At 40.7% G+C, this 19,036-nt stretch overlaps 1 protein-coding gene across 1 annotated transcript; it reads left to right on the plus strand.

The window, feature by feature from the left end:
• Window positions 1-4,520: 4,520 nt before the first annotated feature.
• Window positions 4,521-18,339, plus strand: YIPF4 (Yip1 domain family member 4). Its single transcript, XM_048936410.1, has 6 exons — window positions 4,521-4,737; window positions 7,674-7,827; window positions 9,981-10,152; window positions 11,854-11,931; window positions 13,488-13,601; window positions 15,835-18,339. Exons 1-6 carry the CDS (start codon window positions 4,641-4,643, stop codon window positions 15,970-15,972), a joined length of 753 nt encoding a protein of 250 aa, XP_048792367.1. The 5' UTR covers window positions 4,521-4,640; the 3' UTR covers window positions 15,973-18,339.
• Window positions 18,340-19,036: the final 697 nt, after the last annotated feature.

The raw sequence follows: 19,036 nt of genomic DNA on the forward strand, positions 1-19,036 counted from the left end.
TCTGGAAATGTGACTCTGGGATATAAGACAACACAACACACTGGGGAGAAGAGGGAGTCCTTTAATTACAATAATTCAATTATCTGCGTTTATTTTCTCCTCGTTTTTGTTTTTCTCATTGAAAACAGAAGAGTTTTCAAGCTGGGAGGGTAAGGCTGAATAGCATTGGTGTAAAAAAACAAGTGATGGATGCAGTTCAGTTGGATAGCACTGTCAGACTAAACTTGTCCCAAACTCTCTGAAAAATGTGACTTGTTCATTTTTGTGACCTCATTGACTTGGTTTTTTTTTTTCCTTTTCTTCTCCTTTCCCTTTCTACAAGTATATATCCCAGTTATAGCTGATTGCCTCAGTGCTCAGCACAGCTCTATGTTTTTTTGCATAATATCAGACAAAAGCCTTCATCTGGTCTGTTTCTAAGCTGTAACCAAATCTTCCTCCTCAACAGTCTCTATGGCTCAGGTTTCCAGCTTAGTCCTACTATTTCAAGATGTCAGCAGCCGAATGTTTTGTTGGAGATTCCCATTTCTTAATATCTCATCCAAGATCCTGGTTTGCTCTGAGCTTCTCCCTAAGGTTCCTTAATTGCAATTATCTTCAAAAAAGGATCACTCATCTTCATTCCTGAATTTTATTACCATTTCTCCAAGATCTTGTTCTTACAAAGCTTCCTGTTTGGACTGCTAGGCTTTGTTTTTCAGCTTCAGAAACAGCTATTAACAATTTTCTGTTAGCTTCTTTCTAAACCTGTGTTTTTGTAAATATCTTTACATTGAAACTGAACTGCTTTGAAGATACCCTGGTTACTTCAAACACCTGTCCACATTCTACTGGTTATGAGGTCTAATGGATGTTCCAGGTTTGATATCATGTCTTAACTGTCAGTCACTCTGTTCATCAGAAATTGATCTAGTAATGTAGATCTGTCCATCGCCAAGAGATGTCAGATGAGTTATGTATAATAAATGTATCATTCTCAAATTGTTCATACCTTCAGCTATGAATGAAATGAAATGAAAACATACAAACAAACAAAAAACACAACAGGTCACACTGTTAGGTGTATACTTCTGATATTTTTATAATGTTTTGCTTACAGCAAATGGCTGGACAGGAGTAGATGCCTACTGCCTGGCTTACCACAGTTATCTATATTTGAATGCCATCATATATATGATAGCTTTTGTTTGCAGAAAATTATAGACACTGCCTCTTACTCTGTTACTATGTCATGTAATCAATATAAACTGCCCCTCAGCCAGGAGAAGGTAATTCATAGAAGATCAAACATGATTTCCTGTGGAACAAATAAAGAAGAAGGATTCTGTTACCACAAAGAGAACATTAGTAGATGTATGAATTGCCATCTCCACTTCAGATACTGTGTTGTGTGGCCCTGGCAAATGTTATTCAAACTTCAGACCTTGGCATCCAGTGACTGACCATGCAGACTGTCAACAATAGGCCATGAAAAGCAGTGGTACTGTCTTTAAAACCTCCTGACATAAGCTTCGTACAGATTAGCTGGACCTGGGATTGGTATGCTAGGTTTGTTTGACCACAGTATGCATTACAACCTGAAAGGAGCACTCCAATACTTCATGACAACCAGCAAACAAGATAGCAAGACCTCAGTGGAAATGTGTAAGAAATAACTTCTCTAAACTATATGATAATATTTCCAAGTCCAAACAGTGTACAAACTTCAGATCAGCTTGTTAAAACCTTCAGATTCCTAACATTATATGCTTGATTATGATGTGAAATAGCAGAGGGGAAATTACCTCTTCTGTTGTATCATCCTTATCCATACTTATGTTTTCAAGTACAAGCCCTTCAGCATTATCAAGGATCTTTATTCCATCAGTAAGTTCAGTCGCAAAAAAATCCTCACCAGATTCATACACCACGTTAAGTTAGTGGAGACGGTCACCAAAGAGCAGAGCTCAGCGCTGCCCCTCGGCTCCTGTGAGGAGCTGCAGCCGCCATCAGGCTCCGCACCGCTCCTCTGCTCTGGGCAGAGCAAACCCAGGGACCTCAGCTGCTCCTCACGTCTGAAAGACTAATGTGAATTGGCTCCTGCAGAAGTATCACTGTAAATATTACACCTTTTTTTTTTAAGCTTATTTTAAGCAAATGTCACCCAGGCTTTTCTTTTCTTTGTTCAAAGAGACACTTAAAATAAATGGTTGAAATTCCCTACTGCCTGACAAAGGCATCTGAGATTTCTTGGGGAAAACCATGTACTGTAAAATGAAGTCAAAGTCTCTCTGAACTTTCTTTACAAATTCAAGAGGTAAAATAGTGCTCAGAAAGAAAATAATGCATCCACAGCAGCTTGCTGATAAATTAAAAAAAAGACCCTCAAGGAGCAGCAAATTGGCATAGTGCTTTACTCCACATTATCAGTAAGTTTCTCCTTCTGCAAGTTTCCTTCTGGTGCAGTTACCTAACATCCCGATTGCTTCAAGAGTACGTTGTACAGTATCTTTCTGTTGCCAAAAATTGATGGAGATAAAAGCGTTCCTTGACATAAAACAAGCTCCAGTACATAACCAGTTGAAACCGTCGATTATGAGAGTTCTCAGAAGCCTTCAGTCCAGGATCACCGGTCCCGTTTCTAAATACTCTTCCTACCCGTAGACACGAGCGCCCCCCGGAGGCGCTGAACCCCCCCAGCAACAGCAGTGCGGGCGCGCCCCCTGCTGGCGGCCGGGAGTGTTGTTCCTCTGCCCTCGCAGGACGGGGCAAAGGGAGCAGCGGTTCTGTGTGGCTTGAAAACCTGCCCGCGGCCCCGAGAAGCTGCTCATGAGCGAGACGCATGCTCGTTTTGTCCCATTCACCCTCAAGTCTTGCTCTTACACTGCAACATTTCTGCTCTTGCTAGGAGACCATTACCAAGCTCCTCCAAGGTTCTGAGACCCAGCAAGTAAAAATTAACAATGAAGCGAATGAAAATGTTGCCTTTAGCACAAGCTATTCTTGGACATTTTGTTCTCTGTTGCCATGGCTTAGTGCTTAACATCAAAACTAAATTTGTCCAATGACAGACGTGCTGGGGAGGGCACAGCTTCCAAAGTATCAGAGATATCCCAGCAACAACAGGCAGCGGCACAAGCGCAGCCCTGCAGCTGAATGCAAGGGGAGCTGTAACTGAGTAGAGAGACATTAGAAATGGAAAGGAAACCTATGACAAAGGTCTTGCAGCAAACGAATGCCACATCACTGTTAAGAAAATTACCAGATTGCTCAATTACTCAATTACTTCAACAGGGAATAAAATTACACAAATCCATTGTGCTATTCTGTATTATTAGGAAGGTTTTTGAATAATTAAAAAAAAAAAAAAAGTTCTGTACAACTGTGATGACTTTTTTTTCTGCTGCTGCAAGGAAACAACCACTGAAACGTGTTGAAAGAGAACCTGATAACAGCAGGACAAGGGGAAATGGTTTTAAGTTGAAGGAGGGAAGATTTATATTGGATGTCAGGGGAAGTTCTTTACTATGAGAATGGTGAGGTGCTGGAACAGGCTGCACAGAGAGGCTGTGGATGCCCTGTCCCTGGAGGTGTTCAAGGCCAGGTCGGATGGGGCTCTGGGCACCTGGCCTAGTATTAAATGGGCAGGTTGGTGGCCCTGCATGTTGTCAGGGGAATTGAAGATTCATGATCCTTGAGGTCCCTTCCAACCCTGGCCATTCTGTGATTCTGAGTTCAAATCTTTTTTTTTTTTTTTTTTTTTTTTTTTGGTCTTTTATAAATCCAAACTGCTTATCTTGTGATATGAGGGGGAAAAAAATAATAAAAAAAAATAAATAAAAGAACTTCCCCATCACACTCTTTCTGTAAAAATCAGTTTGGCTTTTACTTGTTCCAAGTTATTTGCAAAGGAATTTGCAGTGATTTCCTGCAGTGGAATATAATGGAATATACGTGGGAAACAAAATTCCTTCTCCAAATTACTCTGCTAGAGCATTTATTCTTCCTATACCTTTTCAATGTATAATACAACCATATTTGTAGGGGAGGTTCAGACACGGCATTATGAGAAACTTCTCAAGCCTGAGAGCGATCAAACAGTGACACAGACATCCCAGCGAGGCGGCCCATGCTGCACGTCCGTCCCTCTGGATAACGCCCTCCTTAATAAGCTTCAACTTTTGTTTGACCGCTAACGCGACCAACCGGAGCAACTCTCCGCCCGAGGCCCCGTGTTCGCCGGGCGTGTACGGCGCTGAGGCGTTGCTTCGATGCCGCGCACCGCCCCACGGCGCTTACGCACACAAAGCCCGCAACGGCGCCGCGCGTCTGACGGCGTGGAGGCGGCGACCGCCGCAGGCCGAACGCCGACCCGGCCCGGTGGGCGTTAGCTCCGCGCCCTGACCAATCGGCGGCCGCGCTGCGCCGGAGCCGCACCGCCCACTCGTTGGGACGGAGAGAGGGCGGGACCTGCGGCGGCCAATCGCCGCCGAGCGGCGGGCGGGCGACGTGCTCGGTGCCGCCCCGTGAGGCGGCTGCGCCGTGGCCCTTGGGCGCCGCTCAGCGCCGCGGCCGCCGCCCGGAGGCCCCAGGCAGGTTCAGGCCTCGCAGCCCGCCCCTCGCCGCTCGCTCCGGCCCGCGGCCCCGCGGAGGGCGGGGAAATGCAGCCCCCGGGCCCTCAGCAGCCGCCGCAGCCGCCGCCGCTCTTCGCGCCCAACAACGGGGACTTCACTTTCGTCTCCTCGGCCGACGCCGAAGGTGAGCGCGGGGCCGCTCCCGCCGAGCGAGGGCCTCGGCCCGTCCCGAGGGCTGCGGGCGGCTCTCGCCCCCGCGGCGGAGGCACCGGCCTTCTCCCCAGCGCGCCGGCAGGGCGCGGGGCGCTGAGGCGGCGCCGTGGCGGTGTGTGCGTGGCAGGGCCGGCGGGCTGCTCGGTGCCCTGACGTAACCGCGGCGGGCGCTGTCCTCGGCGCCCTCCCACCCCCGGCGCCGGCGGCTCGCTGTCCGTTAAGCCGCGCTGCCTGCTGGCACCCGGCGTAGCTACGCTCGGGGCTGTTTCGTACGGTGATGAGGGGTTAAGCGGGGACCGTGTGTAGGTGAGGGGGCGAGGTGCGGCCTACCTGCTGTGCAGACTGCGTACCTGTCGTGTAACTGCGTGCCGTGAGGGCTTAAGTCTCGGCGCTGTGGAAGAGTCAACGTTGTGCTACGTTATTTTGATGGAGAACGACCCTTGGGACCGTAGCCATTTAAATAACCAGCTTTCTGCTCCATCTGTGTAGTTACCCAATAGTTGTGGATCAGGTTGGGAACGGTGTACATCCTGGCTCTCGAACCTGGAAATGAAGAATTGAAGTGAAATGCCACTACAGAATGCTTAGCTCTGTTCTTTGGTGAACTTGTCAGTTCTTCTGACAGGGAATGCTAATTGACAGGTACAATCCACATTGTTTTATTTTCATTTCCTTCTCCTTTTCCACCATGGCCTGAGAAAGGAGCTAGGTGCCTCCAGAAGAAGACTCTCGGGATTCTCCCTGGAAGTATTTGCTGAGAGCTATGTTAGTGCTCTGCTGGACCTAAGCCATAGTAAGCACCTGTCCTGTAGGATGTGTTGAACAGGGTTTGGCTCTGCATTCTCTGTGGGCGCAAGCAAGGTGTGATCTCATCCCTGTTTGAGTGTAGCCCTGTGTAGTTTGCAGTGTTCTGCCTGTGACAGTGGTGGTGAAAACATCCAGACTCTCATTAGAGAACACCAGAAACATGAATTCCTGTCAGGTTCTTCAGTGCTCAGGTAGCCTGCTATTAACTGTTCTGCCATTACAAAGCAAACTAAAGAAGAGACAATAGCAGATTTTTTTCCTTGGTTTCTTCAGCTTTGTCCTATCTGAGATATCATCTTCAAAACAGACTTAAGATCACGTTAACTGGTTTCATGATCTGTAATCCGGTTGTAGGTATTCTGTAATCATCTGCTAAAAGGAACATTGGTAAATAAGACTCATGTAGAAGATTTCTGTCCTCAAGATGGGTTGTCACCAGTCACTGAGAACAGATAAATCAAATCCGTGGCTGATCGGACTGTTAGTGTCTTGTTTTGGCGGGCACAGTTGTGCACAAAGTATGACAAGGATCCTCCTTGCAAAGCAGTGCTGTGTTATAGACAAACCAATAACTTTAAAATGACAGAAAGGTCCAACTGATAATAGAAGACTTGTGAGCCTTTCTCTGCCTTGAAGTTCAGGCTTTAAGAATCAATCTTTCCCCCTCCCTTCTCCTCTGAAGACGGCTTTGCTTGCATCTGATGGGAGTGATATTAATGTGCGTATGGGTGCAGGAGCAAAGAGAAGTTTCTTCTTTAAGTTACTTTATGAGGATCCTGTGGGGATGATGTTCTTGGAATCAAAGCAGTGGATGGTTAGCTGTCACAATTATGAAATGATTGAAAAGCAGTAATGGGGAAGCTTAAATTTAAGCTGGAGTGCCCTAGCAAGCTGATTTAGGACAGCGAATCCTGTTAAATTAATTGTGATACTGAGCGTAGAGCAAATGATTCAGTAAATGCTGACTGAACACTGCAGGATGTCCTGTCATTGCAAGAATCGAAATTCTCCAAAACCATGTTGCTTTTGGATAGGGGTGTCAAACGTAACCCACAAATGTGACCTGGCTTGTGTCAGTATGTGTTGCAGAAACATTTCAGAAGCACTCACTGTAGCTGAGTGTTCAGGGAAATTCATACGTGCGCTTGTGTGTAAATGCACACAACAATACAACTGCAAAACAAGGTTTTCTTTGGTGAAGCAAGATGACGTTGGATGGGAGGGGAGTTTTTGCCTCTCAAAACTTTTGTTACAAGGTTCATGCAAAGAACTGACTTGTTGCTGTGTTCTGTTTTTATGCAAAAAGTAAATTCCCAAATTCTTGGAATGTGTACTCTTATCATACACTAATGCTTTTTTATTACTTCAGGCTGCTTAGTGTATTTTCATTTACTATTTTGTCCTTTTCCCTTGTACATAACTGACAACAAAGTGAATAAAATTAATATTGGTGACTTTGACTCAGCTGAAACGTGCAACAGTTGCTTATGTTTGTGTTTAGTACTGTGGTGGAGCAAGATGTTAGCATGTTAAAGAGCATTCCTTGTATCTCATTATTGAACAGAACCTGGGGAGCTCTAGCAGTATTCTTTCTCCTAATGTTTTCCACTGTATTAAAAGCAGGTTGCAAATGAGAAAAGCTACAAATGTTTTCCTCTGTGTGAAGTTGGATGCAAGCAGAGAATAGCTTGGGTGAAACAATGCTATTGTGCAGGAATGGGCTCTAAAAGAGATAATGTGGTCAGCAGAAAATGATAAATAATCCACGGTTTATGGTATGATGATTTAACTCCTTTATGGTATGGTTTTAACTCCTTTATGCCTCCAGATGATTAGTGGTAAAGCAGGAACTGCAGCATGGTCTGCTATCTAGAAGCTAGAACCTGCTAATTGGAGTCCTAAAACAACTTTGTTACTGCTGCATAAAACCAGAAGTAGCCTTTCAGATCGTGTAACTGTTGGTGTATGACTTTGACTATTCCGTGGTGATGACCTGCACATGTAGCTTTTGTACATATTTATTTATTTTGCAGTGATTTTGAAATCAAATGTATTTTGGCAAAATAAAAACTTATCTTTTCCTCTCCTTTTTTCTCCAAGATCCTAGTGGGTCCATAACAGCTCCAGATGTTAAGCTAAATCTTGGAGGAGAATTCATCAAAGAATCGTCTGCAACTACATTCCTGAGGCAGAGGGGGTATGGCTGGCTTCTGGAGGTGGAAGATGATGACCCAGAAGATAACAAGCCACTCCTGTATGTACTAATTGTTTGTGGATGTCTCTTTGTTAGCTGCCTAGGGAAAACAAAGAGCTTGTAAGTCCTCAAACTGCCTGCTAGTCTTCTGCTGTGGCTAAAATTCTGTTTGACAAATTGCTCATCCAATTGGTCTCTTTTGGTGCGGGAGTGAAAATGCTGGTTTTTGTTATGGTGGGTTTTGTTTATTTTTATTATTTGTTTGTTTCTTTAGCTATAAAAGAGACTTGCCATTCACTGTGGGAGAGGAAGGGAGGAGGAAATAAAATCAAAATTTCATTACGTTATAAGAATAGAAATGTAATGGCTTTTGTATTCTTATCTGTTGATCTTGTCATGGTTTGAAAAACTAGATTGTGTTCTGCAGCACGGTTGCAAGTAAGGTAGCAGAAACTTTATATTCTCTGATGCTGCCTTATGAAGTTCTCTTAAGGGAGATTACTGTTGAAAGACAAAAATGTCTTTGAAACTGCCAGTGTCTGCATCACTTGTTCTGTTCACAGGAACGTGATTGTCAGAAGAAAGCTGTATCTGAAGGTTATTACTCTGAGGGGGGCTGCCTGGGTCTCAGTCTGTGTTCTCCACCTAAGCAACACCATTCTTGTTGTCTCAAAGTTTTCCTGTTTAAAGATAATGATGCTTTTAAAAGTGGAGTGAGAAGGAAAGTACTCTGAAGAGCTGAAATAAGAGCTCTGAGAGAAAACAGGTGCCTGGAGTGCTTAATAATGAAATTGTTATTTGAAAAGTGCTTGAAATGCGCAGAAGTAGCACCTGTGTGTCTGAGTCTGTTCTGTAAACCTGTAATTTTAATTAAGAAATAGAATGGCATACTGAGGTGACAACAGATGAATTCCCTCTTTTGTGCAAAGTTGTATACCACACACAAAAAAATCAAGCTTGTGATTCAAAGACAGCTCTGTGTTCTAAGAAGCCTATTCTTGGAAGTGAGGAGAACAAGCCAGGAATAATTTTGTAGCAAAGAGGACAAATACCAGCCTCCTAACAGAGAAACTCAGTCTGATTTCACGTTGCAGCTTTTATGCAGTTCTGATAATTCCCAGAACGTGTGTTGTTATGAAGCGTTCTAATCTGAATGCTTCTGTGGATTTAAAGAATAGCAGACAGCAAAGATAAGTTCTCTGATGCAGCGCTGTCACACGAGCATTTTGTCCAACAATTGGATTGTTTCTTTCCCCTCACTGGACAGCTGTGCTTTTGGCACTTGTCTCCTGTTACAGCTATCATCTCTTCGGTGAGGTAACTGTCAGCGTTGTGGGAAAGAGCTTTTTTACTTGAAACACTATCAGAAGCCTTAAGAAGTGACAAAGAAGTCCACAAAGGAAATATTTCTGTTATGCAACTGTCAGAGTGGAATATACACATATTAAATAAACAAAGGAGAAATATAACACTGCTTTAAAATGGAGAAAAATGGATGCTTTTGGTCCACTCCTTTATTCAGGGTTGTGTTGATGAACAATTTTTGTTATTTAGGCACAGGTTAGAAACAAAAATTGTGACACAGCCTCAGTAACAGCAATCCTGAAATGGACTTAAGAGAATCAATGAACAGTACTTCCTTTTTGAAAGAGAAATTGTGATGAATTGTGTTTGTATTTATTTCTTGCTGCTTCTTTATTTTCTGTTGATCTGATGAGATATATTTTGAATGGTATGGGATCAGTGAATGTAACTAAAATATTTCTTTAGGATTTGAAACAAAATTATTCCATAACAAGTGTGCTCATGGCAAACTTCAGCATAAGAGCACGCAGACGTCCTACTGCTGAGTACACATCTTTGACTTCTGTTTCCAGTTTTATAAATGTTACATGTTCCTGTATGCCAGAAAATAGATCTCCTGTCTTAACGTAGGCGATTAAGATGTGCTGTGGATGTTTTCTATTCTCAGGCATGTACTTGCTTTTTGTAGAATAAAATATGTCCGTGTCATACTGGTTATTGAATGTGTGATGAAGATATGGCGTTGCTTTTCTCTGGACAAGTTGTTCCATTGCCAGTCATGGCTACAGAAAGCCTTATGGTGATAGGAGACCTACTCTGTAAACCTTCTCTTAGTCCAGGAACTTACTTGTTATGATCTGTTTCATTTCTGTGCTGTATTGTAATGCTCCCTTGCTTTCCAATTTCAGGGAAGAACTCGACATTGATCTGAAGGATATTTACTACAAAATCCGATGTGTGTTGATGCCTATGCCGTCTCTTGGGTTTAATAGGCAGGTAGTGAGAGACAATCCAGACTTCTGGGGTCCTCTGGCAGTTGTCCTCTTCTTCTCAATGATTTCATTATATGGACAATTTAAGGTATGTACAAACCTGCTTAAAAAGAAATCGGGACTAAATTTGGGGACATTATTGCTAAGCAATTTGCATTCTTATGTAAGCAGAAAGTCTCTTCTTCACATATTAATGTAGGGCATTCTAAATATAGTTTTTTGACTTACAATGTAGAAAGATAGCACTAAGAAATTTATTAAATAACCTACAGAAAGGTAAATCGTTATTAAAATGTCAGGCTTTTTTTATATAATAAAATGAAAGAAAGATGTGGTTTCTAGAGGAAATAGATCAAGCTAATACATTTACAGTCATTAGTGAATCTTTCCGTTTTAGTTGTAACCTTTTGACAACTTGCATTCTATTACTAAAAGGAATACCAAAGAACTTTTGTGTAGATGTCATGAATTCTAACTTCCCAGCAGGTTAAGCTCTTTGTTTAATCTGTGATGTATTACAACGCTTTTCTGGTATGTTTAGTCTTCATTAGTGCACATTACTCTTTTGTCCTCTATGCTCAGTTACAATAAGTTTCCTCTGGTTAATAGAATTTGCCTATAATTCTTTTTGAACTCAAAACTGAATAGTTATTTGAAGATACTGTGCAGATTTACTTGGCTTCTCTAAACACAGTTAAGCGCACATTCAAATTGAAATAGAAAAAACTATAATTTACAGCCACAATTTGAGTGTGAGCCCAGGTGATGTTTTTCTAGTAGTTAATTGCATCCCCCTGTGGGAGATCTTTGACTATGTGTGTAGTTACAGATATTTTAATTACAGCACAGAATAGCAATAAGGCATATATGTAAAGTAGCAGAGTATGTGCTAGGGTTTTTGTGAAAGGTAAGAGAGGCTCTCTGTGACCTCTGGCTTCCATGTGATATACCAAACAGCGATAAAGATTTCCTCCTGTCATGTTTCTGTGAGACTTGAAGTGAGTAGACCAAAACACCATAGGATTCAAATCTTCTGGGTGCACCACTTAGCTGTTTTCTAGACAAAGCAGGGACCATCCCTCAATCCCACAGAGGATCAGTTTGCTGCTGTTGCTTGTGTATCTACTGAACCCAGGAATACCTGACTTACTTTGAAGGTTCTGTTGAGCTGGAGTGTGATTTTAAGACTTCTGAAACAATGAAAGAAGGAGGAAAATAATTACTTTTTTTTTTTTTTTTTCTCCAGGATTCTGAATCTGTTTCTTAAATTGTAATCATAATGTTTTATCAAGAATTAAAGTCTTGTGCCTTCTGAGTATTCCTGGTCTGAGGAAAGAATTAAGTTGTGTCTTTACAGACAATGGAAGGAGAATCTCAACTCTTTGTACTGGTTGGGTTGACTTAAGGAGGAAAAAAAAGAAAATCAAAACCAAACCAAGCAAACAAAAAACCTGAGCCAAATTTTTGAATAAGCGAAGATATTTCAATAGAGTGATCTTAGCTTTACTTTTTAGCTAACCTCTTCGTACTCTGACGGCACAGCATAGTACTTACAAAACACTGTTTAAGCATCCCTTCTTCATCGAACTTACATTACTGTGATTTTGTAAATGTAACATCTGAATTCTATTTTCAAGCTCCGTTGTGGTACTGAATGAAACTAAACTTGCTGCAATTCAGAACTTAATTTTGTGTAATAAAGCTCTTGATTGCAGTGAGGTGATTTATGATTTGTCTTTCCTTACAGTGAAGAAGAGTAATGTCAATTAATTGTTCTTTCCATTTTAAGGTTGTTTCTTGGATTATAACTATCTGGATATTTGGATCCTTGACAATTTTTTTACTGGCCAGGGTTCTTGGAGGAGAAGTAAGTACCTCTAATATATGGAAAGTTGGTAGAGGGAGGGAATTTCAAAATCTCTTGGCTACGTTTTTCACTAATAGCTGGCTTTTCTTAGTGCTTGACTTTTGACGTTGTAGCCACCTAAGAATGAGTGAAATTGAAAACTTCAGTGCATAGATTTCAGGTTCTCGGTCACCAAAGTAGAATCTAAAGTCTAGAAGTGGGCAGCTGCTCTTGCTATGCAGTGCGTGGAGTGCTGGATGTGTTAAACTATCTGCAAATTCTTACCACAAATCTCAGAGCTTGTTGTGTGTGCCTCTGATGCAGAGCTGAAATCCTTTCTTGAGGTCAGGTTTTTTTTTTTTAAATGCTTTCTGTTTTTTCAGGCACTGAGCTAAATGGGGCCATTTATCTCACTTTTTTGAAAGTGGGCTGGCAGCAGTTGTGTAGCAGCCTTTCGTACAGAGCACCTACTGTGTTTGCTTTCATCCTTGGCCTGATGGAGTTCAAACCCATTAAGGGATGAAAGTCAGCGTATGTACTTCAGCTGCAAAGCCAATTGAAGTTCTGGCCTACATCCCTCCCTCCAGTTGCTTGCATCAGCAGGGTTGGCATAGCTGTTAAAGCTGTGTTTAAAAACTGAGTCACTGAGTGATTCAGGTGTAAACAGTGTCATGGCTTACAGCAAAGCCCACAAGCAGCTACTGTGGAACAGTCGCGAGGACAGAAGCTTGTGAAAATGGTATTGCAGTTTAAAATGCATTAATAGTCTTGTTAGTATCACTGATAAGTAAGTTCTATATTTTTACTATGCATTTTCTGTTAATGGTTTGGTGGTGGTTTTTGTTGGTTTTTTTCCTTTTTAGGTTTTCCTTTTAATCATAATTACTAGAGGGTTCTTGTCTGAAAAGTACTTGGAAAGAAAAAGCTTTTAGGAATGTGATTGCATGGTATTTTAGCGTACCAGTGTAATCCAGATGCCTTTAAGTCTGCAGGTTTTGTGGCTTAAAATGTAAAATTATCAGAATGTATTAACTGGTGAGAAAGGGGAGGAGGATCACTGTAGCTCTTCGGAGTTGATTGTGGAGGACTTACTGCCACATGAGGTTGCTTAAAGACAGTTGCTTGTCTTGCTGCTATTTTTCCTAAGCTAAATCTAGCAAGTCTAAGTGAGCCAAGGGACATTTCCAGCTGCAATAGGGAAAAATCAAATGTTTTAATACCAGGAAGCTAATAGCAGTTGTGGAAGTACTTTGAACAAATCTGTTCAAGCTAGTCAGAGTATATCAGGTTCTAGATCTTGATCTAAATGCTTCCCTTAGAAGTGTTAAAATTATCATCTGAACTTATTTTAATTTTGGTTTTTAAAGCAAGCTATGTTTCGTAGGAAGATTAACTACAAAATTCTAGAGGATTGAATAGAAAAAACAGTTTGCGTGCTAGCAATCTTCCTTTGGCTAAAAATTCATGAATTGTCAAGACATTTTTATGGTTACTCATACTGTTAAGAAACTGGAAAAGACTGTGTGATAGAAGTAATTTTGTACTAAAACTTGTTTTTATGTGCTTGAAAATTCCAGGTTGCTTATGGCCAAGTTCTTGGTGTGATAGGATATTCCTTGCTTCCCCTCATTGTCATAGCTCCTGTACTTTTGGTGGTTGGATCATTTGAAGTGGTTTCTACCTTAATAAAAGTAAGTTCAGTAACATGTACCAAGAATTGTTTACTGTTGTTCTGTATCACTTTGCTAACACTTGAACTATGAACACTTGAAGTCCATACAGGACACCACCTGTTAAAATACTTAGAAATATAACCTGAACTCTGTGGTTCTTTTGCTTATAGCTGCTAAGCAAATTCTGTTTTAAATGTTTCTTTTGAGTATTTGGGAACATACAGTCTCCGGAAATATGAAACCACCTGTTTTTATAAGCTTAGCTTCTGTTCAAGTATTTTGCCATGTTATATTAGTTGCATTGAAAACCAAATAGGACTATCATTTTTAAAGAAGGATGCATAATTAAAAATCAAAATGAAGTATCTGAAAATAAGCTGTTCTATCCCTTCCTCCATCATCAAGTTTTAGTTATTGCTGTACGGAAGTAGAATGTGAGGCACAAAGCAAAAATAATGTCCTTGATACTACGTGCTGTTGGACACCTTTGATGAAATTAGCATCGTTCCCTGATAGATCCTAGAAGTGCATGATGTTCTTGAACACTTAATACAACTCTTATATTTAGCTTTTGAAGTCATTGCTAAACTTCTGGCGCTGACTGAGAAAACTTTTTGAGATCTTGCTCTGATGATTTGATTAATTTCTGTCCTATTGACTTGTTGGTTTACAATATAATTGAAATACAACTAACTGTATGATAAACCAGAACAGCAGCTCTGCTTGTGATTTGATAACTTGCAATTGCTATTAGGGGATACATTCAGAAAGCAAATTATTAACTTGGCATTTAACTAATATGTAACTTAAAAATAAATACAAGTAGTTAATGAAACATCTGTTACCTGATTGCTAATAACCTTACATTAACTTCAGGGCAAACCTCTACAAGTTTCCTACCTTTGGATGGTCAGGTGTGAAAATGCAGGACAAGCTCCACGGGGGCCAAAACTACCTACACTGACAAGTACTACTTCCTATGGCTTAGGAGCTCTGGGGACACACGTTCCTCAGTCTTAAAGCTGGGGAACTTAAATAGGGAAACAGCATTACTCAGTTGTCTTCCAGGTACAGTCAGCAAACTACTTAAGCACCTTGATTGGTTTGGGGATTTTTGCTGCAGTTTTCTTAATGTATCAGAGAATTTAGTCACAATCCTGAGATAGTTTTATAAATATATATCTAATAATTATATATTATTATTATTACTATTACTTTCCTTCTTGTTCATCTCCACAGTCCCAGTTCAGGCACCTTAACCACTAATATGCAGCTGGGGTTGGTTTGTTCTTAGCAATGGCAGTTGAACCAGTCCCACCATCCATCAAGCATCTTGAGCTTCTCTGACAGCACTGTGGGAAAAATTCTTTACTGGGATTCTGTTGTGTCTGCCCTTCACTGAACAGACGTTTGGCCTTGCTGCTTGCAGGAAATGAGTGCTTTTCCTTTGTCATTAGTATTCAAGTTGTTGCTTGAGAATAAAAGATGTCCCATTATTTTTTGCTGTAACCTTATTAACTTGAGACTTGAGTCGAATTTGCTGACCTGAAGACTTTGAAAAATGAAGTTTTAAAAAGTAGGTAGACTAACTGCATGTAAGATAGTGAATATTTACACATAGAGATACTTTCTACAAGTCTTTTGAAATGGTTAGTTATTAACTGAGGAAGCAATCAAGTGTTTGACACAGATTCTATTTTGGGAAGTTTCTCATTGCACCTGAAAGGACTAGGAACAGAATGTTTCAGTTACTTTAAGTTGGGGGCCCATAATTAAAGCTTATGAGTCAGACAAATCCTGAAGTAAAAAAGGGCAATTTAACCCTCTGGTATATCTCATAGGTAGAAGTCAAGCATAGCAACTTTTTTCTTCAGAGAAAAATTCAGTGTTTTTTGAGTTGAAGAAACTTATATCTTGTATTATCCATGCGTCTTATGTTAGAGGAAACTTACTGTGAGTTAGCTGCTTGTCTCAGTAGAAATGTTATCTTAGTCTAACATAACACACCTGTATTAAATACTTTTCTAGACTGAAATGATTATCCATAGCGTGTTATTTCATGAAGTCAGAAGTCAGGGTCAGAAGTATTGCTTGTGAGGTTTGCTTTATTATTTTCTTTCTTCCACACAAAGTTGTACATTTCTAATTATGTTGAAAGTAACTATTGTTTTTTTTGTTTGTTTGTTTGTTTAATTTTGAGCAATTTACTTATGGCATCAGCTATATGAAGACTGTTTGTTTTCTATTTCAGCTGTTTGGAGTCTTTTGGGCTGCATACAGCGCTGCATCTTTACTAGTTGGAGAAGAATTCAAGACCAAGAAGCCCCTTCTAATTTATCCCATCTTTTTATTATACATTTATTTCCTGTCCTTATACACTGGGGTGTGATCTAGTGAAAGATGTGGCCAAAACCCATGTTTTCTTCACTTGCAGACTGATAATGTGTAAGATTAAGGAGGCTGGAAATAATACAAGTGACTGTTTTGTATCCAGTTGTCAAGATGTTTTAAGGTTGAAGAGCATATTTGTGTATATTATTTAATGAAGTAATTGTAGCTATATAGATTTGTATCAAAGTTCTAGGTTTGTTTAAGACTCTTCAGATTTTAATGAACAAAATAAAAGACCTTGTGTTTTATAAAAAAAAAAAAAAAGTGTAGCAAAACCACAACTCTATACCTGTGCCAAAAGCACTAGGACCAGATTACAATATTAGAGGAGAAAAATAAGTTAATTGTAACAATCTCAAAGTGCAATTTTTTCTTTTGAGCTTAAACAGCTGGCTTTTTTTGGCACAGCAAATTCTGTAGATAATATATATATTTATTAAACAGTCCTTATTGTTCACAGAATAGCCTGTATAATGAAGACATGAAGATACTACTTATAATTTAGTGCCTCAATTACTTTCATTTGGCTCTTGAGTTTTTATAAATTCCAATTTGTTTCCAAAATATGTATATATTGTGTATTTTGTATCTATGACTTGCGTGTAGCATATGTACTCCTTGGTTAAGGATGTGTATTGGGTTTTCAAAATTTGAAAATACAAGTATTTAAGGTCTTCATTTACCATCTCTGACCAAAGGAGCGAGACACTTCCTGTGTAACAGAAACATTAAATTGCTTCTTTAGAGACTCAAGTTAATTTACTCCAGTTTTAAATTTAGAAAGAAACAGGTGAACACCTGCCTCAACTGAAGGGCTGGTTTAGTGTCAGGGGGAAAAAAGTCCAATTTGCGTGCTCTTGAAACAGTGTTTTATGATGACAAAATAAACAGAATGCTTCCCCAAGTATATTTTATAACATCTTGCTCTATTTTTTTTTTTTAATAGTAATGACATTTAACCTGCATTTTCCTTTTTTTCCCAAGGTTGATTCCTTACAAAAAGTAACAATATTTGTAAGGTCAGATTCTCTCCCCCACACCCCCACTAGAAGAGCTAGAACTACAGCCTCAGTAACAGTCTTGCTAATTTTGACTATCCAAGGATTATGTAAGAAGGTGATGACATTAAATATTTCCTGTGTACTGTGTTGATTGCTTATGTAATAGTCCTAACGGTAACGTTTCTTCTCAAGAAAACTCCACTGAAATTCACTTTGCATGGTACTTTGTTGTTTGCAACCTTCAGTATTTAGCATTACCAAATAGATCTCAAGTATCTTTTATTATTTTAATCTTTGGTTGGGGGAAGCATTTCCCTAGCCTTTTTTTTTTTTTTTCCTCCATCCCAACGCGGGAAATAAAAGTCACCCATGGAAGGGAATAGCAAGGGCTATCTTTGATCCGTAATGGATGTATTTCCTTGTGAGAAGTTTCTCAGCTTTTTCAATGGCATAACTTGCCAGTTTAGCAACTTATTTTTACCGCTCGTTGTTGATGCAAAATACAAATGTAAATTCCAGTTCTACTGTGGCCCTTTAGCTTACTTGGACTGCTTCTCTGGCTGATGCTTGTGTTGGTTGGAAACAAAACTACTGAAAGTTGATATTGGACATAAAACTGTAACATAATATTCTGTCTTGTAATACATTAAAGGACAAAACCTGGTGGAGTGACTGACTTTTCACCTAATTTTTGACTTCTGTGGAAGTTTTGGTGGAATTGCTGTAGTCGTATGTATATGCTGGCAGCTTAGTTCTTATCTGGAATATTTTAAGAATACTCAATCCCCACTTTAAAAAAAAAAAAAAAAGTTAGTGATGCACACTAGCTTTATTTTGAAAAATAATCTGGTCTTACCTCTTTCATGGCTGTGTTTCTTAATCAGGAGTGTCAGGCTGTAAGACTCCAGACAAACACTGAGAGTTCACATTTAATGCCACCACAAACATGAGAGGTAAGGATGCACGTAGTTTACTGTGCTGTCAGATGGTTTAGGCTCACCTTCTCTTTGCATAGCTGTTCTGTTGGTGTTCATAACAGACCTGTGCATCTGAAATGACTATAAACATTGAGGATGCAATAACGTTCTATTTTGTCTTGAAATATCTTCATTTCCTCTGTATTAGCGTTCTGTGAAACTGATAGCTGCAACTGAAATGTTCCTTTTGACAGATCGGGCACATGTAATATGCAATGTCAATATGCACAACAGTACATATTTTGTACGCAATTGCAGATTTGCACCTGTTACTCCGCATCTTTAGAGTCACCTTTTGCATATGCTGTGCAAAAATATGTACAGACAGCTCAAACGGTTCTCATAGTTTGTAATAACTTTGCATTCAATAAACTTATTTTTAGATAAGGTATGTGTAAGTGCAAGATGTATTTTATAAGAGTTTTTAATTAAGCTTGTTTATTTCGTGTATATTTATTAAGGCACATCTCTATTCCTATCCCTGTCATCCATCCCAAGCTTTGTGACAATAAATAAATGCTGGGCATGATAAAGACACAGCTTTTATTTGTCACGTATGGACGCCCGGTATCTACCAGCAACGTGGGCCACCAAGATGGAGCACCTTACATCAAGATGGAGATGCACGATCGCCACGTGCTCTTTGCCGTACGGATACCGGGCAGTTCGCGGCTGCACACCTACTTGGAAATTACATGAAGCCCTTGGTCCGCCTCGGAGACACGGACACTTTCCCGCTATTAACTTATGCTAATCTGAATCCTTTGATAAAGACGCTCCCGCCGAATCCCGCGGTTGCTCAGAGCAGCCGCGGCCTACGGCAGCACAAAACCTGTCATTTCTGAAGCCCGTTAACGCCGGCGTCCTCCTGCTGCCGTCGCCGGGCGGACTCTCCCGGGAGTTCCCGCACCGTTCTCCCGGCGCAAGAAGAGCGCGCGCCGCACGGGCCTAGCTTTTACCCGGAGCGCTTAACTGCGCGGCAGCGAGGGCACGGAACGAGGGGCGGCTCCATGCGCGGCCGCCGCCCTGCCGCCGGGGGCGCAGCCCTGCGCGCGAGCGAGCGGGGCAGCGCGCGGGAGGCTCG

This window comes from Lagopus muta, chromosome 2 (assembly GCF_023343835.1).
Source record: "Lagopus muta isolate bLagMut1 chromosome 2, bLagMut1 primary, whole genome shotgun sequence".
In the NCBI taxonomy this organism is placed as follows: domain Eukaryota; kingdom Metazoa; phylum Chordata; class Aves; order Galliformes; family Phasianidae; genus Lagopus; species Lagopus muta.